At 35.9% G+C, this 25,139-nt stretch overlaps 1 protein-coding gene across 5 annotated transcripts in view; it reads left to right on the top strand.

The window, feature by feature from the left end:
• The window catches only part of LOC124950734 (dual specificity protein kinase splA), a 183,996-nt gene that overhangs the window by 121,792 nt on the left and 37,065 nt on the right, over nucleotides 1-25,139 (top strand). For 4 of the 5 annotated variants that reach the window (XR_007101426.1, XM_047497911.1, XM_047497913.1 and 1 more), the window contains 2 exons: nucleotides 16,070-16,192; nucleotides 22,025-22,160. Coding sequence is in view for 4 of the 5 variants with exons in the window: in XM_047497911.1 (XP_047353867.1) it covers nucleotides 16,070-16,192; nucleotides 22,025-22,160 (259 nt within the window). In the remaining variant the exon portion in view is untranslated. Of the gene's footprint in view, nucleotides 1-8,924; nucleotides 8,985-16,069; nucleotides 16,193-22,024; nucleotides 22,161-25,139 lie in introns of all 5 variants that reach the window. The other variant, XM_047497912.1, reaches the window with a different exon arrangement.

The following is a 25,139-nucleotide window of genomic DNA, read 5'->3' as shown; positions in this document are numbered from 1 at the left end:
TTAGCTAGGACGATCGATTACGGTAACGTTAATTTACCATTAATTCCATACCATAAGTGTTTGCTTAGGACTCGAGTGGAGACTAGTGGATCGTAGTTGATTAACAATAATATTCTCTCAAAACTTTTCATCCGATTTTTGATTTTCAATTCGTTCCAAGGACATATTAATATCCAAGGACATATGCGATATCAGATGGATGAAAGGGTTATTGAAATTTTTTTGCAATAATTACAATTTTTTTTTTTTTTTTTTTTTTTTTTTCATTGCTGTTTTATATATCTTTCTGATTTGGAAGTAATTTCAATGAGACAACAAGCATATATATATATATATATATTACAATAATTTTGTTCTCGTAATTTATTAATTACAAAAGTTAAATATAATTATATTTATGATCTGTAATTTATTTTCTTTTATTATTATTATTATTATTATTATTATTATTATTATTATTATTATTATTATTATTATTATCATTATTATTATTATTAAATCATATTTATTAGTATTGCTGGCGCAGAATAATATTAAAAAACGATTTTGATCACATTTAGAGGATTGTTGATGTTGAATGTTTGAGTCTCTTTTTTCTTTTCTTTTTTTTTTCTCTTTTTTTTTGGAGCGTATCGACCACGAATGAAAATTATTGCGTACGTTTTTTATGCGGGTACGAACCCGTCAATCCAGTATTTCCCGATCGAGTAATTATTTGCAGGATGCATCCGCGATGATCGACGACGATGATCGACGACGACGACGACGACGACGACGACGATGACGCTTCGGTGATTCGGAACAATTACATCGAATGGGGATGTGAAATGGGGGATGGGACTTGCTCGTTCGACCGCGCGAAAATATTATTCTCTCTCTTCTTTTTTTTTTCTTTTGTTGTTGCTTTCTTTGTTTTATTTCGTGTTTTTTTTTTTTTTTCATTTTTTTTTCCTTTCTTTTTTTATTTTCTCCCGCCCAATTTCGACGAAGTGAAAAATAGAAGGACGTAAAAACAACGAGGAACCTTCCGGTCCACCACTACGATCACCATCACTACCATCATCACTAACCCCCCGCCCCTCACCAGCACCATTCCGCGTCCGGTCAACGTTTTGTTTCATTCGTTTCGATCGCGCCTTGAATTTTATTCTTTTTACAAACGTGTCCATCCCTATATGTGTTATATATCGTTTTCTTTTTTTTCTATGTTTTTTTTAACACACGCAAACTCACATACACACCCATACACACATGATATATATATATATATATATCATAGGTTTGACGAACGCTTCAATTAAATTTTATCGAAGTTCACTTCATTCTTTGTTTTCTATTTTTTCATTTTTTCCTTTCTCTCTCTCTCTCTCTCTCTCTCTCTCTCTCAGCTTGTTCCTTTTTTTTCTTTCTTTCTTTTCTTTTTTTTTGTTTCATGGCCGCGATCTTCCTTCCGCAGGGATTAACCAAACGGGAGCTCTGGAACGGTTCACTCTAATTTATTTGTCTTCGTTATTACGTCGTGATTAAACTCGTCGAGTCGATTGTTTCCGAGGATTTGCGGACTTTGTGGGTGGCCAACTTTTGGGTTACGGTTTAATTAAAAAAACATGATCACCATTTTCGCAGTATCCGAATCGACCATGGACCTTCTTTATCTCTCTCTCTCTCTCTCTCTCTCTTTCTTTCTTTTCTCTTCCTTTCTCTTTCGTTTCCTCATTGCAATTGGAAAAACCTCTTTTATCTTTTTTTTTACGACTCACCGACGTTCTCGGCAATCGAAAAAGAAATTGACAAATTAAATGAATCTTTCGAACGATTCAATCGAAACTTCGAAGGTTCTCTTTGTTTCCCTCCCAATCCACTCTCTCTCTGTCTCTCTCTCTCTCTCTCTCTCTCTCTCTGCTTGTAAAGAATTAACGACGTACGATCTATTTTATGAAACACTTTAGATATTATTTACCACTATTATCAATTATTCAATTATTCGATAACCTTTATTAATTTCATTCTCATATTAGATATCGACTTTTCGTTATAACGCGAATCCAATTAAATCATTGTTCAATCGATTCGTCTCCTTATCATTTATAAGGATCTCCCTCACTCTCTTTTCCCTTGCCTTCAAAAAAAAAAAAAAAAAAAGAAAGAAAAAAAGAAAAAAAGAAAAAGAAAAAGAAAGAAAAAGAAAAGAAAGCGATAATTATTATTAAACACATTGGCAACTAAATTAAATTTTGTTATACGAAAAAAAAAGGGAGAGAAAAAAAAAAGGAAAATAATAAATAATACATATATAAAGTGACGTTTGGGTAGATGTATTCGTAGAATCCCGAGTCCTTTCGAAATTGAAATGGAAAATTGAGGTTCAATGTGTCATGATAAAAGAGAGAGAGAGAGAGAGAGAGAGAGAGAGAGAGAGAGAGAGAGAGAGAGAGAGAGAAAGAGAGATAGTATGTGCTCCGGTGAAAGTGAGTAAGAGAGATAGTGATAGGCTTTATAATTAATTGACACGAACACCAACTCGTTTGTTCGCATTATACCGGTCGATATTTCAAGCCAGTATATATGGGTGAACCATCATAAAGAGACAATATGTCTACACATACATATACATACACATACACAAACAGGGTCGCGCACGTACTTACAAAGATATAAAATACACATACTTATAATAATACACATGTACGCATGAACAAACGTGTCGTAGATATAGAAGATATGCTTTACACGTAAAGAGGTGGTGTTCATTCACTACCAGGAAGATATATTTTCGCGAGAAAGTCGGCAAGGTCTCTAACAAGGTGACCGCAATCTAGTCGGTACAGCACCCAATTAGCGATGACCCGTAGAGCGGACTCAATTTCAGCAACCCTTAAAACTATGAAATTGCCTTCTCTCTTTCTTCCTCTCTCTCCCTCTCTACCCCCCTATCTCTTTTTGGTCTTTCTTTACCTTCATGTCCTTCCTTTTTTTTTTTCTTTCTCTTTCTTTTCTTTTTTTTTTTTTTTTTTCATTGCACAAAGGCTAAAAGATCTTTTTCACTTTCTCCCAAAGATAAGGTCAACTGACCCATAATAAAAGTTCAAGGTGAATATGCTTTTAACTAATCAACTGATTTATCAGTATTCATTGTATTGAGATTAAATATTTCTTTTCTCTTTATTTCGTATTTTTTTCCTTTTTTCTTCTCCTCTAAAAAAAAAAAACAAAAAAAAAAAGAAAAAGCAGATTGAAATTTTCGATTACTCTTCATTCTCGTTAAAAAAAAAAAAAAAAAAAAAAGTAAAAAAAAGAACAGAAAAAAGAACAAGAAAGAAAAATATTTGCCCGATACTCGTCTGAACGAAAGTGTTAAAGGAGAATTTGACGATGAAGAAGTACGTCGTTAAGAGGATCATTTCCTTAAAGAGGGATTGCCAAAAATGAGCGGAACGCTTATTATTATAAGGGACAATGGAATCAGGGCTCAGGAGAGTGTTGGCATCAGACAGACAGAGACAGAAAGACAAAGAGAGAGAGAGAGAGAGAGAGAGAGAGAGAGAGAGAGAGAGAGAGAGATAGAGAGTGAGTGAGTGAGGATAACGTAAAAGGGGGAAAGTGAAAGTAAGAAGAGATGAACGGAATGATTAGTGGCAAAATAGGGATATAGAGATACAGAAGGAAAGATATATATATATATATATATATATATATATATATATATATATATATATATATATTTGGATAGAGAGAGAGAGAGAGAGAGAGAGAGAGAGAGAGAGAGAAGAAGACAGATGTAAATCGATAGCTAGCAATGATTAATGCGCAGGCTGCCTTAGTATAATTACTTAATTAAATTCATAGATCACTTGGTATTACGCACTATCTATGTAAGTACATAGAAATCTCTCTGTCTCCTTTAACATTCTCCCTTCATCCCTTTTCGAAAGGTAGTTAAGGGATTCCATTCGTTGAATCGTTCTTCTCTTTGACTGCGTTATTTCAAAAAGGGATATTAAATTCAATAATAATATTCATCGAGACATGAAATTTCATTGACGGATCATTTGTATTTAATAAAACGTAATGGAACGAATGAAATAGAATTTTTACAATTAACAATTGAACGTTAAGGTAGTTAACGATATCGACGAGATAACATGAATATGATGATACATCGTATGGGATATCGTAAAACTTTCGATCGAATAATTTTGATGGCCGAGACGACGACGGTCGAAAACGATAACCATAACCACGACATAGTCCTATTACACCCTGCAAACCATTTGAATCTATTACGGTCTATAGGCTCTTACTTACTACTCTTCCCCTCTCTCTCTTTCTCTCCCTCTCTCTTTCTCTAACCCCTTGGTATCTCATATTACGAACGGCAAGTCCGGTGCAAAGTGAATTAATTAAATGTATTCGTAGATGGTAGGTAGTGGCGTTTAGATTAGCAAAGGAGGGAGAAAGATAGAGAGAAAGAGAGAGACAGAGACAGAGAAAGAGAGAGAGAGAGAGAGAGAGAGAGAGAGAGAGTGTGAGAGAGATAGAGATATCGTTCGTAAAGTCGTCACGACCTGTCTGGAATGTCCCTTAGTCTTGAGTGTAAGTGAGGGAGGAAGATAAAGAGAAAGAGAGAGAGAGAGAGATAGAGGGATTGGAGAGTGTAGATACTTGAGCCAACTTCTCCTTGTCTAGAACGTGAGCGGATCGGTCAATTGTATGGCTTAATTGTTACAATCTCCCTCTCTCGCTCTCTCATTCTCTCTCTCTCTCTCTCTCATTCTCTAAGCGTGGTCGATCCGAAATTGCTTTGCCGATAATGTCGTTATCGTCGAAGACGCGATTATCCTTGCCAAGTTAGTCACATCCTCTGGGTGTATATATGTATTTCTCTCTATGTGTCTGGGACAGTGCATTACGATGCGATACGATGCGATCCGATGCGTTGGACCTCGCGTGGATCACACGGATGATTTGTGACAGTTAATCACTAGTCCATTAGGATATATCTCGTATATCGTGATTTTCTCTATAAGTATAATATCGTTTAAATTCTTTCCAATTGGAAGAGATCTTTTTCGATAGGGGAAAAAAAAAAAAAAAAAAAAATAAAAAACAAAAACGACAAAGCACAAGACTTTTTTTCATGTTAAGCCGAACAAATTTAATTTCGTTCGATTCATAACGATTTCTTTGACGTTTCCTCTATTTTCCTTTCCTTTATCTTTTTCTGTTTTCTTTCTTTTTGTTTTTGTTTTTTTTTTTTTTTTTAGTGCTTTTTTTATCCGATCTTACGCAAGAGTATCGCGTTAAAAAGATTTTGATGTCGTTCGCCGATGTACGCGTCTGACCGTACAATGACTCGTATTACTAGTATGTTATCTGAAACTTTGGAGACAATGACAGAGCGATAGAAAGTTAAACGTAGTGGGAGAGAGCGAGAGCGAGAGCGAGAGAGAGAGAGAGAGAGAAAGAGAAAGGGTTGATGATTTGAAATACATGGATCGAAATAATCGGTAAACCGCAGGATAGACGTGTTAGGCTGTTCCCATTGCGGCTTTTGCTTTCGTGAAAGTTCGTGAACGGGTCGTTGTAACGAGAGCACGCGTGATCGTTAAGACCGAATCTTGTTTGAGGGTGGATCGGTGTCGTTTGCGGCGGCGTACGTCAAAATTTATCAATCGGCAGGAACGTCACGTTCCCGTTAATTATGCACGTGCGTAGACGGCAACAACGTGACGGCTGTCCGGCCATGGGAAATCGCCGTTGTTTCGTGTTTTTCCTAGGGTGGCAAGGTGTATGGGTTGAGAGAGGAATGGGGGAGGGGATATGTTGGTGGAGGCAGGAAAACAGGGGAAAACGGGGAAAATGGTGACACTGAGGTGAAAGGAGAGGAGGAGGAGGAGAGAGGGTTACACAGCGAAAGTCGAGGGAAACGTTAAATCGAGGGATTTGTTCGACCATCGTCGGACATTCACGAAATCCAACGATTGTGTACCCAACCAGATACAAATCGCAATGCAACGTTGCGGACGACTGCGCCAACAAACTTTTCTATCACGCGTTAGTGTTTTTGACGCATACGAAACTCGTAGTTTTCATTGAACGATTATTTCTGTGTTTTTTTTTTTTTTTTTCTTTTCTTTTCTTTTTTTTTTTTCTTCTTCAGATCATACAGCAGGAGATAATTGTTTATTGTTTAATCGATATTGTTGGTTGTGGATTAAGTTTTGCGCATTGTTTTTTCTTTTTTTCTTTGTTTTAGTTTTTGTTTTTCTTTCTTTCTTTTTTTCCTTCTGCATCCTCTTTGGATTATTGGATTATCTCCGCGTTAATTTTTTTACGAGCATTTTTCTTGACAATAGATGTAAGTTGAGATGAGAGAGAGAGAGAGAGAGAGAGAGAGAGAGAGAGGGAAAGAGTGAATTTTTTTTTCTTGAACATAGATTCTATTTTCCGACGAGGACGATGAGAGAAATACTTTCCAGATGTTTCTGGCAACTCGTTGCCCGTCGAGCCACAAATGAAATATAACACTCGTTTGCACGTAATCCTTCGGAAGATCCTACGTAATTTCGCAAGTCCTAAAAACCCTCTCTCTCCCTCTCTCTCTCTCTCTTTCTCTCTCTCTCTGTCTCGCTCGTTCTCTTATTCTCTGGTTACCTCAGTTGGATACAATTTGTCATACTTACAAATCCCAAATTGGTCTCTTAAAACGGGAAAACGAATAGGAAGTATCGTCATAATCCGTGATGTCACCCTAATCTTGTCGTATATTTTTTTTTTCTCTGAGATATGGGGGAGGAAGAAAAAAGAAATAAAAAAGAAATGTAAATAAACATATAAATAAATAAATAAATAATTAATTAAATTAATTAATTAATTATTTAATAAATTGTATTACAGTATATTTCGAATTCCCAAATTAAATATGCCATTTATGAAATATGTGATATCAATTATTTGCAATAATCTCGTTAGTAATTCGTCGTTAAACGTGTCAACGTTTTATTCGTACCTTTTGTTATTATTCTTGATTAAATTCAAAAGTTCAGGAATATAAAAGATTAATTAACGAGTTCGTCACATTAATTACGTAACGCTGGGATTTACGACTTACCGACGACAAAATCCTCGAGGATTTTTTTTTCTCTCTCTCTCTCTCTCTCTCTATCTCTCTCTTTCTTTTTCCTTTTTTTTTTCCTTCCTTCCTTCCTTCCTTCTTTTCTTCCTTTCTTTCTTTCTTTAAAAAAATAATTGACGAATTGTATAGATATTCCAAATTATTCTTACTATTATTTCACGATACAATTTGTTATTCTTCGTTGATTACGTACTTTACGAAAGAAATTATTCGTTTCAATTCTTTTTTTTTTTTTTTTTCGTTAGATCCAAAATTTAATCGAATTGAAACGTAACATTTTTCTCGACTAATATGATCTATCCTTAATATATTTATCTCTTTATCCTTTCTTTCCATTCGATTTCTTCGATGTCATTTTCTTTTTTATATCTTTTTTTTGTCTTTCTTTCTTTCTTTCTTTCTTTTTTTTTTTTTTTGTTAATCTATCGGAAATGAAGTCGTATTAAATGTACCGCGAGATATTAACGACATTGGTTTCCTTAGAACCTTTTTTAATGTTCCTCCTAAAACGACCCAAGAAGGGTTGGGTTCGCATGTTCGTTCGAGCGCGAAGTAACTGATAATAGAAGGATTTTGAAAGCCTTGAGATATATTTTTTTTATCTTTTTTCTCTCTTTCTTTTTTTTTTCTATTAAGAAAATAACATCTTATTATCTTATTTTCATTTATAGTTTTTACCTTTTTTTTTTTTATTTACAAGAGAGAGAGAGAGAGAAGATAATTTTATTTGTATATGTATATATATATATATATATATGTATCTACTCAGCATAAGAAAAATCGAACGAACGTGACGACCCTGTATTTTTACATCCCCTATTCCGTTATATTCCTATTAAATCTTCGTCGCACGAAAAATCACGTAGCCCTTCGAAAAACGTCGGTTTGAATACCACCGACATCGTTAACATCGAGATTGGATATCTCGTTGTTCTCGTCCAACTCACTTCCACTTTTAATGGACGATCGTGAAAGAATACTAAAACGTAGGATCATCGAAGGGATGGTGAATCGAAGCAATTCCACTTATCTCTACAGTTTAGACAAAGAGAAAGAGACATAGGAAGAAAGAGAGACATAGACAGAGACAGATTTTAATAAACCGGAAGCTTATTGTCTGACGGTTCGAATGTTTGAACGTGACGCGAAAACAGAAGACGGTCCTAGAAAAGAGGAATGTGAATGGTCTAGGTATGTCTGACGATGAAGAAGGAGAGAGAGAGAAAGAGAGAGAGAGAGAGAGAGAGAGAGAGAGAGAGAGAGAGAGAGATAAAAGAGAAAGGGAAAGGGTGAAAGACAGAGAAAGGTAGAAAGCGTTCCAACACTAGGAAACTCATTGTTGCAGTAGCACTGATTATGACTGACAAGCAGCTACAACCCTTTCCATTTCTCTTTTATGCTTCAAGCAAGCTAGCAAGCAAGTAAGTAAGCAAGCAAGTAAGCAAGCAAGCAAGCAAACAAGTAAGCAAGCAAGATAGGTTCATGGTTCCTCATAACAGACGTTCCCTAAGGCTTGAAAATCTTGTTACCATTTCCATGACATGATACTTGCTCTTTTATAAGTCTTGCATAAAGTTCATCTTGTATCATCCATCATCAACCAAATGATATTGACTTGAAAGTTAACGATCGACAGACATCGTTAGATGGAGAGAAAGAAAAAAAGAGAGAGACAGAGAGAGAGAGAGAGAGAGAGAGAATGAGAATGTGATAATTATCTCCCAGTTGTTATCCTTCCACTTGTTCTTACCAAGAGTGCATAATCGTTGTGTATACACTCATAAAACAGGAAACATCCGAGGAGAAAATACGGATTTCATCACTGGGGGTCTCTGTTCTCTACTCTAAGGTAAACGTTAAACGCTATCAAAACAAGAAAGATAGATAGAGAGAGAGAGAGAGAGAGAGAGAGAGAGAGAGAGAGAGAGAATGTGACAAGATAATTCAACGATGACGTCCTCGTTAACTAAAGTTAACCGAAAAGTTATACTTTGTTTTCAGTTTCAGTAGGGTTTAGTGTAGCGGGTAAGATACTAAATGGTCTATGTTGAGAAGGATTGACTCCCTCTTGTTTAACGAGAAACAAAAGGGTGACTGAGAATCAGTCTTCTTCTTCTTCTTCTTCTTCTTCTTCTTCCTCTTCTTCTTCGAGAATATTTCGAAGATGATACATAGAAAGGTTTTTGAAGACGCTCTTACATAGTCGTGAGTATAGTAACCTCGTCGTATTTTCTAAAAGCTTCGAAGAGAAGGGTGCTCAATCAGAGAAAAAGATATATATATATATATATATGATGGTAGGCTAAAAGGGAATGGAAGGGTGTAGAGTAGGAAAAGACGAGGAAAAGGAGAGGGAGAGAGAGTTGCCCCGAAGGAGGAACTTCTAAAATCAATTAGCAGCCCCTTAGGCAATAGGGGGTTCCGCTTCCGCGAACGACCAACGCTAGAGAGGAACCTTTCCGTCATAGGATAAGGGGGTGATAAGAGGAGAAAGGAGAACGAGAGTGGAAGACGTTTATCCCAATAGAGAAACCGGGTGGAACAATCACGGCGTTTCTCTGACTACTGCCTACAGAAGGCTTTACCGAGGGTTCTCTCTGAAGCACGTACAATGTACATACATACATATATACATACATACGTATTTACACACATAGACAAACATACATACATTCATACATACGTATGCACGTACGTACGTAGGTAAATACGTATATATAATACATAGATATGCGTTACGAAAGATGTGTCAGTAGTGTTACCAAGCTTTATATCCATGTAGTTACAACCCTTTTCCACTTTTGTTCTATGTCTTAGGAAGAAGAGATTCCCCTGTTTGCTCCCTGCAGGGCATCTAAGATTATCGCGAGATGATTTTAGACTATCTTACTAATAGTCATTTTTCCATCACCCTCAAACTACCCTCAAGCACGTTTCTCCTGTTATAAGCTCTTTGGATTCTTGACTTCGTGATGGTATCCGGAATATTTCATTTAACGAGAGTTCGATAGATTTCTCTGGAATCTTCTTTTTTTTTTCTCTCTCTCTCTCTCTCTCTCTCTCTTCTTTGTTTTCTTCTCCCTTTTTTCATTGTAAAGTTTCGCGAGATAATTATTATCGAAGGAGAAGGAGAAGGAGAAGGAGAAGGAGGAGGAGGAGGAGGAGGAAGTAAAGGTGGATGGACGAGGAATTATTTATTAAATTTTACGATGTAATAAACGATGGGATAAACTCGCTTACACTCTAGAAAGTAAACCTACTCAATCTCGTTCATAGTTTGAAATTTGGTAAACCCAGTTTACCAAAGAGTCCTTAATGGTTTGGGGGGTAGTTTTGATATAATTGAGCATCGAACGGAAACATCAATTTGAACTATGGCGGAATACCTTCCGTTTGGTTGATCGAACTTACGATGATGACGAGAGACTGACTGAAAGATGTTCCTCGAGTAGGAAGGTACTCTACGAAATTCCAGATGAATGAAGGGCAAAGAGAAGAAGAGATGGTGAGGTGGGAAGGGGTGGTGGGGTAGGATAAGGTGGATTGGGGTGGCTTGGAAGAAGGATAGACTTAGCTTTAAGGAGAACAGACGATTAGGAACAGCTTGGGTAGACCCTTCGTCCACCTTCTCTCTCTTTCTCTCTCTGTCTTGTGAGTAGCAACGGAAATGTACTCTGGTGACTTCGAACGAATCTCCTTCTCTTTGAGCGACCCTTCGCGACCCACACAAAGGGCTTGAAACATGGCAAAAAGGCCCGCGTGTTCCTTCCCAAGAAACGATTCTCAAGGATCCAAGGAAAGGAAGGACCAAAGGATATAGAGCCCATTGGAAGGGCCGCAAAACGATGGACCAGTTTAAATGAAGACGAAATGGTCTATCCCTGTTCCTCGAATCTTGAAATCACAGTGTCCCTTTCAATTCTTTGTTACTTCTTGTAAAAGAACTATCTTATATCGATTATCTATAAGTTTTGCTTTTTTTTTTTTTTTTTTTTTTTTTTTTTTCTTTTTATTTTCTTTCTTTCTTTCTCCAATACTATCGACGAAAGTTTATTTTCTATTTGAAAGGAAACAGAGAAACCGATTGATTTATAGAGTTTACTTTTGTAATGCAGTTGTTTCAATGGGATTTTAAGAGTACATCGATTTAGTTATTTATTTATTTTTTTCTTTTCTTTTTTTGGGGGGGGGGGGGGAGATTTTTATTTTTAGTCAATCAATTCGATACGAACTATAGTCTGTGAAATTTTTCTATAGGATAATATTATTCGACATCTTTAATCGATATTTCAAAGTAATTACACGTATCAGATTAATATTACATCTATTAATAGTAATATTAATTAAATTAAAATATTTAATAAAAATATTTCTAATAATTCGATTCAATTAATTAACAAATATTCTATAAAGCTTATATTTCTAATAAATCTATACGCAAATATTTGACACTTAATCTAATATCTATTAATTACTAATATCTATTGTATTATAAATATCGATGAAAATATTTATATGTGTTGATAATTTATTACGATAAAATATTTACCATCGATTAATAACAATAAAAATCTATCGAATAAATATCGAGATAAGAGAAATATATAATAATTGAGTCGTTCCTTTGAAAATCGTCATTCTAAATATATCTAATGGAATAAGTCTAACGTAACGAATGAGAACAAACGAGATGCTCAACAAAAATCGATTTTTGGCCGATGGTGGTGGTGTTGGTCATGGTGTGTGGATCCTTTGTCGAAGATCGAACGAAAGGTACGAGAACCTTCTCGAGGGTAAACTGAAATTTGGAAAACGATGTTGAATAGCCTTTGGCCCTTGGATAAGTTCTCTCTCGTGTCCTGCCAAGAATCCTTTCGTGAAAATTTAACATTGGTATTTGTTCTACGTAGTACGGACCAACTGGTCCAAGTAGAGAAAAATAGGGAGAATAGTTGAATCCCTAAGGATTTTTAATCCCTAAGGTATCCTTGTCGACTTGCCTTTGAACTCGTTTTTTCTTTTTTATTTTCTTCTGTTCGGTATCATTGATCATGGTTAGTACTTTTCTTTGATTTCCCGCTACATTCGTCGTTCGTATTTTTATTTTCGTTAGACTTTTAACAAGGATCTATGGATCTCGATAAATCTTAGCTGACCATGGTGAACGGTTAATGGAAAAGTTAGGCCCTTTTTTTTTTTACTAGTGGAGGATATAAGACTCTTGAGATTTCTTTGGAAATATATATATATATATATACACACATTGTGTGTGTGTGTGTGTGTAGATATACATTTAGGGTTAGCATTGGACGATTACTCGTTCATCTTTTCTCACGTCGTTGTACCGTGTCAAGTTACTTAATGGACGTCTATAATGAAAGAATTGATCCGTATTTCTATCTATGTCGTATCTATGAGTCATAGAAATTATAATAAATCGTTCGTTCCCTTTTTTCTTACCCCTCCCCCACCATCCACGAAGATTACATATATATATGTTTGTACATATATATCATCGATATTCGTATTAATTGAACGAATTTTATGTGATTATTATTATCATTTGAATTCATATATATATATATATATATATATATATATATATATATATATATATGAATTAATTATAATATAAATAAGTTCGTATAATTTATTCCTCGTCGATACGATTATGGAAATATTTGTGGTACTACAAATCGAAATGATCTATGAAGGATTTAACAACACGATATTGTACAATATAGAGTTTAAAGTCCTTGTTAATTCAAATGTAGATTCTCTTTCTCCCCTTCCCATTCTATCGTAACGTTAGGTTTACAGTTTACTGACAACCATTTAGATATTCTACTCGGTCGTTGGGACCCTTTATCTATTCAAGACCAAGTTAGGGTTAATTATGTCATCGTGATCGATCTGTTTGCACGGTCGAACGACTGTATCTTCGTTGAATAGTTTCGACTATTTCTATCCGTCAAAGCAATTTGAAACTTTGTTTGAAGGATTACATCAGTAAATCCATTTTGAACAGTGAAAGTTCAATATATATATATATATATGTATATATATAATATTAATATCCTTAAAGTAATCATTTTATTTACTTCTTTTTTAAATTTGATCGAACAAGTTTACGACAGGAACAGAAGAAAGAAAAGGGAGAAAAAAAGCAAAGAAAATGGATGAAAAAAAAGAAAAAATAAGAAAAAAAAAAAAAAAAATAGAAAAGGATATTTCATTTGGTGTATTGATAAGGATGACCAGTTCAAAAGTCATAGTTAAATCGTAAAGAGCAGAATCGGTCGATTCTACCCCATGGGCAAATTTCCGATTTATTCAAGCCCGGTGCCCGAATACTTGGGAGCCCATAAAGAGAATGAATGGGATTGTGGCGGTTGCAGCAATGCTCAGGGCTGCTTTAGGGGTTCATGAAATACGCGCTTTGCCACCCTCGCTCTGAGCTTTTCCTACTGCTTCTTCCTTCCTTTTCCTCTCTTTCTCTCTCTCTCTCTCTCTCTACGTCTCCCCTTTTCTCCCTCTCCCTCTCTTTTTCTCTCCATCTCTGTCTTTCTGTCTCTAACTCTCATTCATCGGCTGTCTCTCTCTTTCAATCTCACTCGTCGACCACGTCTCTTCGTATCCCATTCCCCTTCCTCACCCCTTAGAACCTCTTCCACCAATCGAAACTCCTCTCTCCGCGGGGTGGCCACTGGTATTACCATGAATTTACATAGCCTCGCACGAAACTCAGAACATATTGCGCCGGCTTTGATTTATGCGAAACATTTGCTAAATATTCTCGCTTAATCTCGGCTCACCCGCGAGAGATGCCGGACGTAACGGGAATGCGGACGGGAGGTTTGCCGTGCAACCTTCGAGGGTTGTACCCAGGATCCAACCAACATTAGCTTCATCGTTGACTTTTCTTTCTCTTTTTTTCTGGTTTTTTTTTTCTGTTTTTTTTTCTTTTTTCTTTTTTACCATGAGGAAGCAACGAACGGGTTAGGGAGCATACGTGCTTGAGGAAAAAAAAAAAAGAAAAAAAAACAGAAGAAAGAGAAAAGAAAGAAACGTAATATTCATTGTAACGCAGAGTAACCGAGGATTATTACTTTTGTCGTAGGATTCGAGAGATGATAAGAATGACGAGAAACAAATTTTCTTTTCATTCTTTTCTTTTTTTTTTTTCTCTTTCTTTTTTTTTTCCTAGCACCCTCATTAACGTAAGATTTGATCTTTTATGTTTAATGTTCAATTAATCTTACGAGACGATTCTGCACGATGATTTAATCAAATGAAAGATATATTTGAACGAGACGGCCTGGATTTGTATTTGGCTTCCTCCATACAGTGATAAACAGTGGAATCTTCCAGTTCTCAATAGGTGATTGCCCGAAGCCGTGTGAGTTCAGGAAATGCATTGCCACTTGTTAGTATCAATTTCATGAGAACAAGGAAGTATATATATATATATATATATATATATATATATTTTTTTTTTTTAAGCTTTATCTTGTTAACGTCGTCGTCTAGACATTTCCGTGGGTTAATGAACGAAATACATTTACTAATCATAATCATTCGTTAATGGAAACATATTAGAAAGAGCGAGAGCAAAAGAAAGAGAGAAAGAGAAAGAGAATAATCGAATATCCTCGTAATGATGTTCGATTATCGATAATGTTCGATTACCATCCCTTTCCTTTAATCCATTTCAAAGCCAAGGCTTCCCTGCCGATGTATAGAATTTTTTTTCTTCCATTTACCACTTCACATATTCATATAGCGCTCTTTGCTCAACAATAAACGCGGGCCATTTGCATGCGAGGTCTCCGGCAGAATAAAACGGCAGCATTCCCTGGATATATCCGCGTGGAGTCGAAGATGGGTTGGTGTTACAGCGAAGTCCCGGTCCCTTTTCCCGAGGAGAGGAACGAACGAAGCTGACTGCTGGTGGTGGTGGTGGTGGTGGTGGTGGTGCTGCTGCTGCTGCTGCTAGCCCGCCTCCCAAGCTCCAACAGCGCGATAAGCCGCCCTCAGGGGATTCGCGATTGTCTCGATTTATATGCACGCACGGACCTAGGTGGTAGGCCGTACTCTGTGGCTCCTACCTCTTCCTCTCGCTCTCACCCTCTGTTTCCCTCTCTCTCTCTCTCTCTCTCTCTCTCGTTTAGGAGCTTTGTCGTTAGGCAAGTAGAAAGAAGGGTGCCAAGCTCCTGGCCTTCCTGGTGTCCTGGTAATAGTCCTGGTTGCTATTGCTATTGCTGACTATTCTAGTGAGGGCACCCATCGATATAGATCGATTCTCCAACAGACAGTAAATATCACTGATGAGCTGGACCATTCGTTGTGTTACTGTTCTCTACTGTTGCTTGGTGAGGAGAATGGAGGAAGGGGATGACTTTGCTTACCCTGCGATTTGTCGAGCGGCAGAAATCCACGCTTTACTCGACAATGAATACCTTTCGTTTTTTTTGGCTTAGATCGCCCTCCCTCTTTTTATCCTGTTTTTTTATTCCATATATATATATATATATATATATATATGGAATTTCATTTTCCATTTCATACATCGTTCTCCCTATTGCTTTATGCGATGCGTGCTCGAGACAGGACACAGGTAATTAGAGATACCCCATGGAGTGAAAATGATTTTTTTTCGTTGTTATTTTTGTAGGGTTGAGCTTGAATCTTTGATAGGAAATCCGTCGCCATTGTCAGACATTGGACTTATCCGTAGTCTTCGATACAATGGTCTTACAATTGATCCCCATTTATATCTCTATCCATTTGTTTAAAGTAATAGAAATTCAATGAACGTATTCTCTCCCTCTCTCTCTCTCTCTCTCTCTCTCTCTCTCTCTCTCTCTATCTATCTATTTTTTTTATAGATACATTTTGCAAATTATCACGTCAGGTATTTAATTCTATTTCTAGGTCTCATTGTGCGACGAGTATAGTCTACCGGTTGACTTCGTAAACAAGAAACGTCCCTCCAGTGCTGCGGCTGCAACTTCCTCGTCGATTCAGTGGACTTTGCCAAGTCCTACAGTCGAGAACGTGAGTATTTTACTTACATACTTATTTATCTTCTCTTAGATTGATCTAGTTTATTTATTTTGTCACGCATTTCCCAATGATTACCAATCGTAAAATAAAATTCAAGAATAATGTGGGTATATTTATTTGTTTAAATTTTATCTATATTAAAGTATCATTTGTATCTAATATAAAAAAGCTCGTTCAAGTATCTAAGTATTTATTATTAAAATCGTATAATTTGATTTAAAATTTGACGAGAAAAGAAGAAGGAGATAAAAAAAAGATGTATTATCAAAAGTATATCAATAATAAACGATAAGGTAGAACTCAACGTGCGTATGCTTATGCGTGTATGTGTTTGTGTGCGCGTGCGTGTATTAAAGAAGAAAGAGTAAATTGTATTAAAAAAAAAAAAAAAAAAAAAACAAAAAAAAAGAAAGAAAGAAAGAAAGAAAGAAAAATAAATGAAACAACTCTGAAATTATTATCGACAATTTTTCTAGTACGTTTAGAATCGTTGCCGTCGGAGTTAAACGGATAGTATTGATATTTTCGCTCGGCGAACTGCCGGAAAATCGGCTGGCTGAAGGGAGAAATATAATTACGACGGTGACAAAATACCCGTCGGGCATGAAGGTAGGAGGTTACGAGAGGGATTACGTGAGGTTGGTACGTGGGTGGTGACTAACAGAGAGAGAGAAAGAGAGAGAGAGAAATGATCGTCGAGGATGGTTGAGAGGAACAAGGCCGTTCCTAGTGCTTACTGCGTGAGTGAAAAGGAACGAACGAACGAACTAAAAGCGAGAGAGAGAGAGAGAGAGAGAGAGAGAGAGAGAGAGAGAATGTTAAAGGGGGATGAGAGGTGTGAGAGATAGGGTGGGGCTGGAGAACGGTGACTTCCGGCGTTGCTTATAATTGCTCCGGCACTCAGTTTCTGGCGACTGTGGGGTTGCCTCGAGCGCTGCGCCTAAATGCTTCTGCCCCTGAAACACGTCTCCAACGAGCCTCTCTCCTCGCCTCCATCCTCTGTCATCCCGCCTAACCCCTTTCCTTCTCCAAAACTCCTCTTTCCCTTCTAGGGCACCATCATCACCTTTACTATCGTCAACGTTACTTCTGTTACGCGCTTCACGCGTAGCTTTTCCCAAAAAGCTATATAGTCCCCTTTCTCGTTTGGTGATATTTGCGAGAAATGAGAATGAAAACTTCTCGAATGAGTTTTCGAGATTACTCGACGATGACGACGACAACGACGACGACGACGACTACGTGGATTCGATAATGAATCGTATATGTATACGTAATACTTTTAACCTCTACTAACTCTTTCTTCATTTATATATTTATATGTATGTGTGCACGCTGTCCTCACGTTCGCGGTTATATATGTGACTAAAACTTTCGAAATACGTTACGAGTCCACTTTTAACATTCTACTAGATATTTCGACGACTTGTTAACTTTGTATAACTACCGTACATTGATTACGAGCTTGGCCCTGTACGTGTTGGAGAACGAGTTTTCGTTGCGACTCTTCGGTCGGTACAGGTTGGAACGGGGCAATGGTGTGTGGTCGGGTGGGGTGAGGGGAGAGGGAAGGGAGACGATAGGAGAGCAAGGGGAGTCATAGAAATTACTCTAAATAAGAGAGAATTCATGTTCGTTTTATCGATTTTGAAGAAAGTTAACACAACGTTGGTTGATACTTTTATTAAATTAACAGAGAAATGAAATTAAATGGAACGATCGATGGACGGTGAAAAAGGAGGAGGAGGAAGAGAAATTTATGACGAAGAACGGATTAAAAGAAAGGATTATGAGAATCTTACGAGATGCATTCATCATGATCATTGTTTGAGAAATTCGTCAAAAGTAAAAAAAAAAAAAATAGAAAAAAACAGGGATAGGGGATTGAGGGAGTATGGAAAAGAAAAATATTGCTTATGGGTGAGTCGAAGGAAGAATACCTGGTAAGCGTCGAACAAAAGTTTCCTTTGCCTCGTTGTCACAGAACAACTCTCTATCTCTCTCTCTCTCTTTCTCTCTCCCCCATTGAAAGTGCTTTTCGTATCGTGAGATCGAGTGAATGAGTGAATGAGTGAGTGAGAAAGACAGAGAGAGAGAGAGAGAGAGAGAGAGAGAACCGATGGTGGCACTTGACTCAAGAGGGGTGAATCGTTATGACTCTCGCTCGTAAGCCCTACTTAATACTTTAGCGCTTTATTTTATGCGTGAGGTCGAGCACGGCCGTCGCTTCGCATTTATCACTTTAAACAAAAGGGCCTACCATCTCTCGGCCCTTATTCTTCGAAGGTACGAACTTAGAACGTCGCGTTACGGAACAATTCTCTTCTTCTTACATTCTCTTATTTCTTTTCATTTTGATCTTTTTAAGTTAAAATGGGGTAGCATAGGAGGGTGGGCGGGACCAAAAGTTGCCACCGAAACAATTGTTGGAGGGGTCGGATCCGTTTTATTGAATCCAAAATTTATGAACCTTTTCTTTCTTTTTCTTTCTTTCTTTCTTTCTTTCTTTGTTTTTCTTTTTTCCTTTTTCTTTTTTTTATCTTACAAGCCAGTATACATATATATATATATATATATATATATATATATATATATATATATATATATATATATATATATTATCACAATTAAAGACTGTCGGTAAAATAAAAGGATTAAATTATAAATTATTTTGAGATTAATAATACGGACTGCTATTTTTTTCTGCTTTTCTTTTTCCTCTATTTCTTTTTTTTTTCTTTTTTATAAATTCACTCTCAGATTCACAGAACAAAAGGAATATTATAGTGTCGCATAGGGGATTGTCCATTTTACGTAATGCAAGAAAGAGGATCAAGAAGACTTCATCGGTATGCAATAACAAGTCGAGGTAAAATGCATACGTTCAACGATCGTAAATAGCCCGAAGTTGTATGATTATGCTGGCTAATGATCGTTCCCGATTATAATACAGTGGTCGAATAATCGGCTTAAAGTCTTTCATAAATCGATAGGATTACCAATGGAACGTGCGGCAGAGAGAGAGAGAGAGAGAGAGAGAGAGAGAGAGAGGGTAACAACCACCTTTTACGGAATTTCACTCCGTCGATGGCCGAGGGTAACTCCATGCAGTACCGTGCACTAGTACCGCGGAAAGTAACGAGAGATTTATGGAATATAACAGAAAGAAAATAACATGGTGGATTAAAATTGTTTATGTTATTAACGGGTAATTACGTTAATAAATTCATTATTCTTAATTACTCGATAATAATTAAAATTGAAGTAATGAATTTATTTAAATAATTGATCAGGAAATTTTTTATGTTAAATAGAAGTTCGATATGAAGAAAGAGAGAGAGAGAAAGAGAGACATACATACGTACAGACAAAGAGGTTAACAAAAATCTATTTGAATTTCATTGAAGATCCTTGATTGCGAGAAACGAAGCCACAAATTCGAAAGATCGATTCGAATTTTATCGAGAATACGAGACGTCATATAACTCACGATCAGATGAGGATACACCTCGTTGATAATGTTTACACAGGATAGGGTGGGATAAATCATCGTATTCGGTTCGTCAACGTTAAATTTTCAACAGTCGAGATCGGGGCTCTCATGTACGTACTTTTCCCCCTATCGTCGAAAGCTACCTTCGTAATTTCCGTATAAACATCCACGAATTTATGTGTTACCAGGGATCTCTCTCTCTCTCTCTTTTTCTTTCTCACTCGTTCGTTCACTTTCTTTAACGGGAACGTAGTCGAGGGGAGGATGATGGTAGGAGGAGGAGGAGGAGGAGGAGGAGGAGGAGGTGGAGGAGGAGGATAGTGGATGGTGGTGAATCGTTGGCAGACCTTTTCGCCTTCGGAACAACCCCCCGAGGGCAGCGACGTTCAACTTTGGCAGGAGAATTCCAATTTCGGGTTCTTTCAATTTAAGGCTACTTGTCTTCTTCGCCGTCTTCTCATCCATCTCTCAAACCTTCCACCTTGTTTCCGTCTCTCTTTTCCACAACGTTTTTTTTTCGTCGAAGAGAGAAAGAAAGAGAGAGAGAGAGAGAGAGAGAGAGAGAGAGGGAAGTGGGGGAAGGACTAAAGAGCTTCCCATCTTTCTTTCTCTCTCTTCGTCCTGTCTGCTCATATCTTTCTCTCTTTCTCTCTTTAGTCAGTCACTCAGTCAGTCTCTATTTTCTGTGTTTTTCTTTGACTCCTGATACACTCATACTATTTTATTTATAAGAAACCAGGCCTGACTTCTTCTTCCCATTGATCAGGCATTTTTTATCTCAAGAAATCTTAACTCTCTATCTATCGATCTCTATCTATCTGTCTATCTCTTTTACACTAAAGTTTGTCGTCCTTCCATCTTCATTCTTCTTTCGATTCGTTGATAAATAGGTACCTACTTCATTCATACTTTTTGCCCGAGGATATCGTTATTACCTCTCATCATTGTTATTAATATCAAAGAAGAAAAAGAAAGGGATATAAAAAGAGATAGAAAGAAAGAGAGAGAGAGAGAGAGAGAGAGAGAGAGAAAGAGAAAGATAATATCTAAAAAGAAAGAGAAAATTCCTTACGAGTATAAACGTAGGCAGGGATGAAGAAGGATGGTTAAAAAAAAAAAAGAAAAGAAAAAAAGAAGATTCAGATACTAAGACGATGTTTGAAGGGACCATGAAGGGTGGTTTAGCCGGAGTCATTTTTATTTATTTATTTTTTTTTTTTTTTTTTTTTTTTTTTTTTTTTTTTCTATTCCTTTGACATCCCTGAGTCAATTCGTACTGACAGACAGTTCGTGTATTTTTCTTAATGCTCTGTTTAAATTCATTCCAATTTAAACGAATGCCAATGAATTTGGATAAATATTACGTAAACGTAAATTGAGATTGCTTTTTAATTTAAGATCAATTTGATTGAGCCGTCGATTTCGATTAAATTTGACATTATCTTTCTAATCGATCTATTCCCATCGCATTTATTTATTTATTTATTTATTTTTTTTTTTTCTTATAATCGTATATAAAAATTTATATTAATTATTCATATGTATGTACAAATAACGCGGATATTGTTTAATAAGAAAAAAAGAAAAGAAAAAAACAAAAAAAAAAAAAAAAATAGAAGAAAAAACAGAAAAAGAGAATTTCTTTTCCGTTCAAGAAGAAATCTTTTTATTGGATATTAATTGAACGTGTTATTCTGTTTTCCTTTCTTTTTTGTTATTTTTCTTTTTGTAATTTGTTTTTTTTTCTTTCTTTCTTTTTTTTTCGGGAAAGTAACGATCGTTTGAATGTATAATAAACGTGCAGAAGAAAATGTTTACTCCTTTAACTTCTCCAATGCCAAGGCATTACCGCAATTGGCCACGTTCAGAAGGTGGAAATGGTTTGCTGTTAACGTGCTTCGTACGTTTAGACCTAGGAAACTCCGGCAATAACCCTTTCTCGTGGTAACCCGTAAAGAGACGACGCTCCTAGACGTCACTATTAGGTACAAACTTTAAAGTGTGTGTTCGTATATGTCCTATGTGTATGTATGTATGTATGAGTGTGTGTGTGTGCGTGTATTAGGGAGAAGTGGAACCATTGCCAAATTAGTATTGTAGAAGTGGTTATGCCAATAATTAACTAATCTCTTGCCAAATAATAATAATCTTGTAAATTAATATAAATATAATATTAATATAATGTAATAAATATAAATATGAATTTTTCTTTTTTTATTATTATTATAATATTATCATTAATCCATCGATATGAAATGTCGAAGGGAGACATTAAAAAAAAAAAAAAAAAAGAAAAGAAAAAAATTACAAAATTATTCTTTTCCTTTCAGGCAGAGATTGAAGTCGTGGAACAATACAGTGATCCTAGAGATAGCAAGAGTAAGGCTTATATCGAACCAGGAGCTGAGACGTCATTGCCAACGATTTATAGTAAAGTAAATCGGAACTATTGTCGACCTTATACAGGTAAATTGATTAATTGAAATAATATAAATAAATAATATAAATAAATAATATAAATAAATAATTTAAATAAATAAATAAATAAATAAATATATGTATATATTTATTTGTATTTGAAAATGAACGAGGATAAACAGTGATGATAAGCAGTATGAAAATTCATGAATGTAAATGGTATTACATACAATTTAATATTCGTAATTATAATTCGTAATTATATGAACTATATCATCTGATAATTCGAACGAGAGTTTATCTATAATGTATAGAAAGCTCAATGATTGATCGAAGATGATTATTCATGGTTAAAGCATTTACTTACTTCTTATCTTTATCTAATTGAACGAGTCATTGCTTTTTTTTTAAAGGTTTAGTGATATTCCTTTTTTTTTTTTTTTGTATAGATCAACGTTCCTCAAATTATGTTACGTGGATAGTCGATAAATTTTTGCACGAAGAAAAACAAAAAAGAAATTTATGAAAATTAATATTATTATTTTCCTGTTTTGTCTTTTCTTTCTTTTCTTTTTTTTCTTTTTTTTTTTTTTTTTTTTACATAATCAAAATTCGATAACAAAACGTTCCTTTTGTTTTCTCCAATCTTATATCTATTTATTTGACTTAATTTATTTGTTATTAATATACTTCTTAAAATTTCAAAATTTTTATGGAAAATGCTCGTTTAAATTTTTTGATTACGTTTGAGAAATTTTCTTTCCATCTTCTTTTTATCTTCAAAAATTATTCTAACTGATTAAGTTAAATACTCAACAATGCGACAGGATCTTTATCTTTATCTTTTAATTTAAAAATGATTAATAATCAAATTTTAACATTTAAATCTGAACTCGTCGTTCGTTCGTTCATTCATTCGTTCTATCATTTATTCATCATATTTAGTTATATATATATATATATATATATATAAAACAAGAAAAAAAGAAAAGAAAATTCATACTACAATACAATCGAGTCGAGGTAGCTTGTATTATTTATTAGGAAATGGCTCGTTAAACAAGTCTCGGAGTTAGGTTTAAGTGTGTTTGATAGGAGAATATCTCATCTCAGTAATTAACCTTCATAGTTATCTCGCATGGCCAGTATCTAGTCCTCTCTGCTTGTAGATTTCTAACCCTACTCAACAACGACGTAAAGATAGATAGATAGAGATAGATAGATACCTAAAGAGACAGAGACAGAGACAGAGACAGAGACAGAGACAGAGACAGAGAGAGAGAGAGAGAGAGATGATATGCATAGCTGGACCATAGCACAGTTCTCATTCCGTTGTGTTCCCGACACCGAAATATGCAGATTGCCAAGTAACACTGATCCCGAATAAACACCGATCCTTGAATTTGCATCCTTACCATATTCATGGGCTTTTAATTCGCAGAGTATCGTGGTGAATGTTGTATAAGAGAGATGATGATGGAGATAAGAGTACGCAAGCCACGGTGAAAGAAGATTGTGCAAACGTAGCGAGTAAACGTTGCCTTTGCCCTCTCGTCTGATCCTGGAGATGGTTGACGATGGTTAGCTTGGCCTCAAGCCGTACAAACCTAAAGGAAGGAGAGAACCCTTTGAAACATGAACACGTTACCCTCTCATACTTTGGATTTCCTTTCGGATGACTATAACCGCGTTGCGTTTTATTCGTTTCCAACGATACGAAAGGGATTTACATAGATAAAGATATACTGTTGTTGTTTCTTGTCTGTTGCGTATACATTTTTAACGATTTGTAATTTTTATACGACATTGTTTCCATAGAATATTATTCTCTCCCTCTCTCTCTTTTTCTTCTTATAAACCAAACGTGACGGAAATTATTTCTCTCTCTCTCTCTCTCTTTTTTTTTTTTTTCTTTTCAAATCTAATCGAATTGACGTTTAGGTAGTTGTGCACGTGCGTATACGTAGAAAATATATTGTACGAGAAGAAGGAGAGATAGAAAGGAGGAAAGAAGGAAAAAGGGGAAGGAAAGGACCGAGGAAAGGGAGAGAGAAAGAGAAAAAAAAAAGAAAAGGAAGATAGTCGAAGGGTCATACCGATGGAATTTTCAGAGTGGTTCGGTATTTGTAAAAAAAAAAAAAAAAGAAAGAAGGAAAAAAGAAGAAAAAAAAAACTGGGGACACGGAACGGTTAAGCTGAAATGTCTCGACATTCTCTATATCCGGGAGACCAATGTGTCGTTTCAGGGTCTAGGGTGGTTACCTCCTTCAATGATAATGCCCAGAAACTAACCTTCTCTAGGGTTCGATTCGTTTGAACTTTTCAACATTGAGTTCTGTCCCTGACGTTTACTTGCCAGTAAGGGCAATCTACACGTTTCCGATCTCATCCCATAATATGTCGTGTGATATTTAATTAAACTCTCCCTTTTCTGTCCGTCGTCAGCACCATCACCGACGCTACCATCGTTATCATTACAACTACTACTACTACTACTACTACTACTATTGCTGCTGGTACTACTACTAACAGCATCAGTAACAGCAACACCAAAAGCAACGACTCGTCCTCTCCCGTTTCGTTCTCGTAGTCTGTAAAGTTTCAAGGGGGTTTTTCAGCACTGTACCTCTTTCCTCTCTTTCTCTTTCTCTTTCTCTCTTTCTTCCTCTCTTTCTGATTCTCCCTCTCTTCCAGTACTTATTAACCATTTCCAACAGGATTCTCCCGCCGACATAGGTTTTTCTTGCCTCGTTCCAGGCTTTCCTGTAGGAAGTAATTAAAAATCGAGCGATTAACGAACGGTCCAATCTTTTCCATCGTTTCTTCAATCTTCCAATTCAGATTGTTCTGATATACTTTACGGCAAAAAAATCTTTTCATAGTAATATATCTTCTTATTTTTTTTTTTCTTTCTTTCTTTCTTTCTTTCTTTTTTTCAGATGACGAGGGTAATCGATATATATATATATATATATATAACTGATATATACTTCGAAGGTCGATAGTGTTGATGTCATAGATAAGTTC

This window comes from Vespa velutina, chromosome 7, assembly GCF_912470025.1.
Source record: "Vespa velutina chromosome 7, iVesVel2.1, whole genome shotgun sequence".
NCBI lineage: Eukaryota > Metazoa > Arthropoda > Insecta > Hymenoptera > Vespidae > Vespa > Vespa velutina.
The sequence above is the reverse complement of the archived record's forward strand: the minus strand, read 5'-3'. Positions and strand labels throughout refer to the sequence as shown.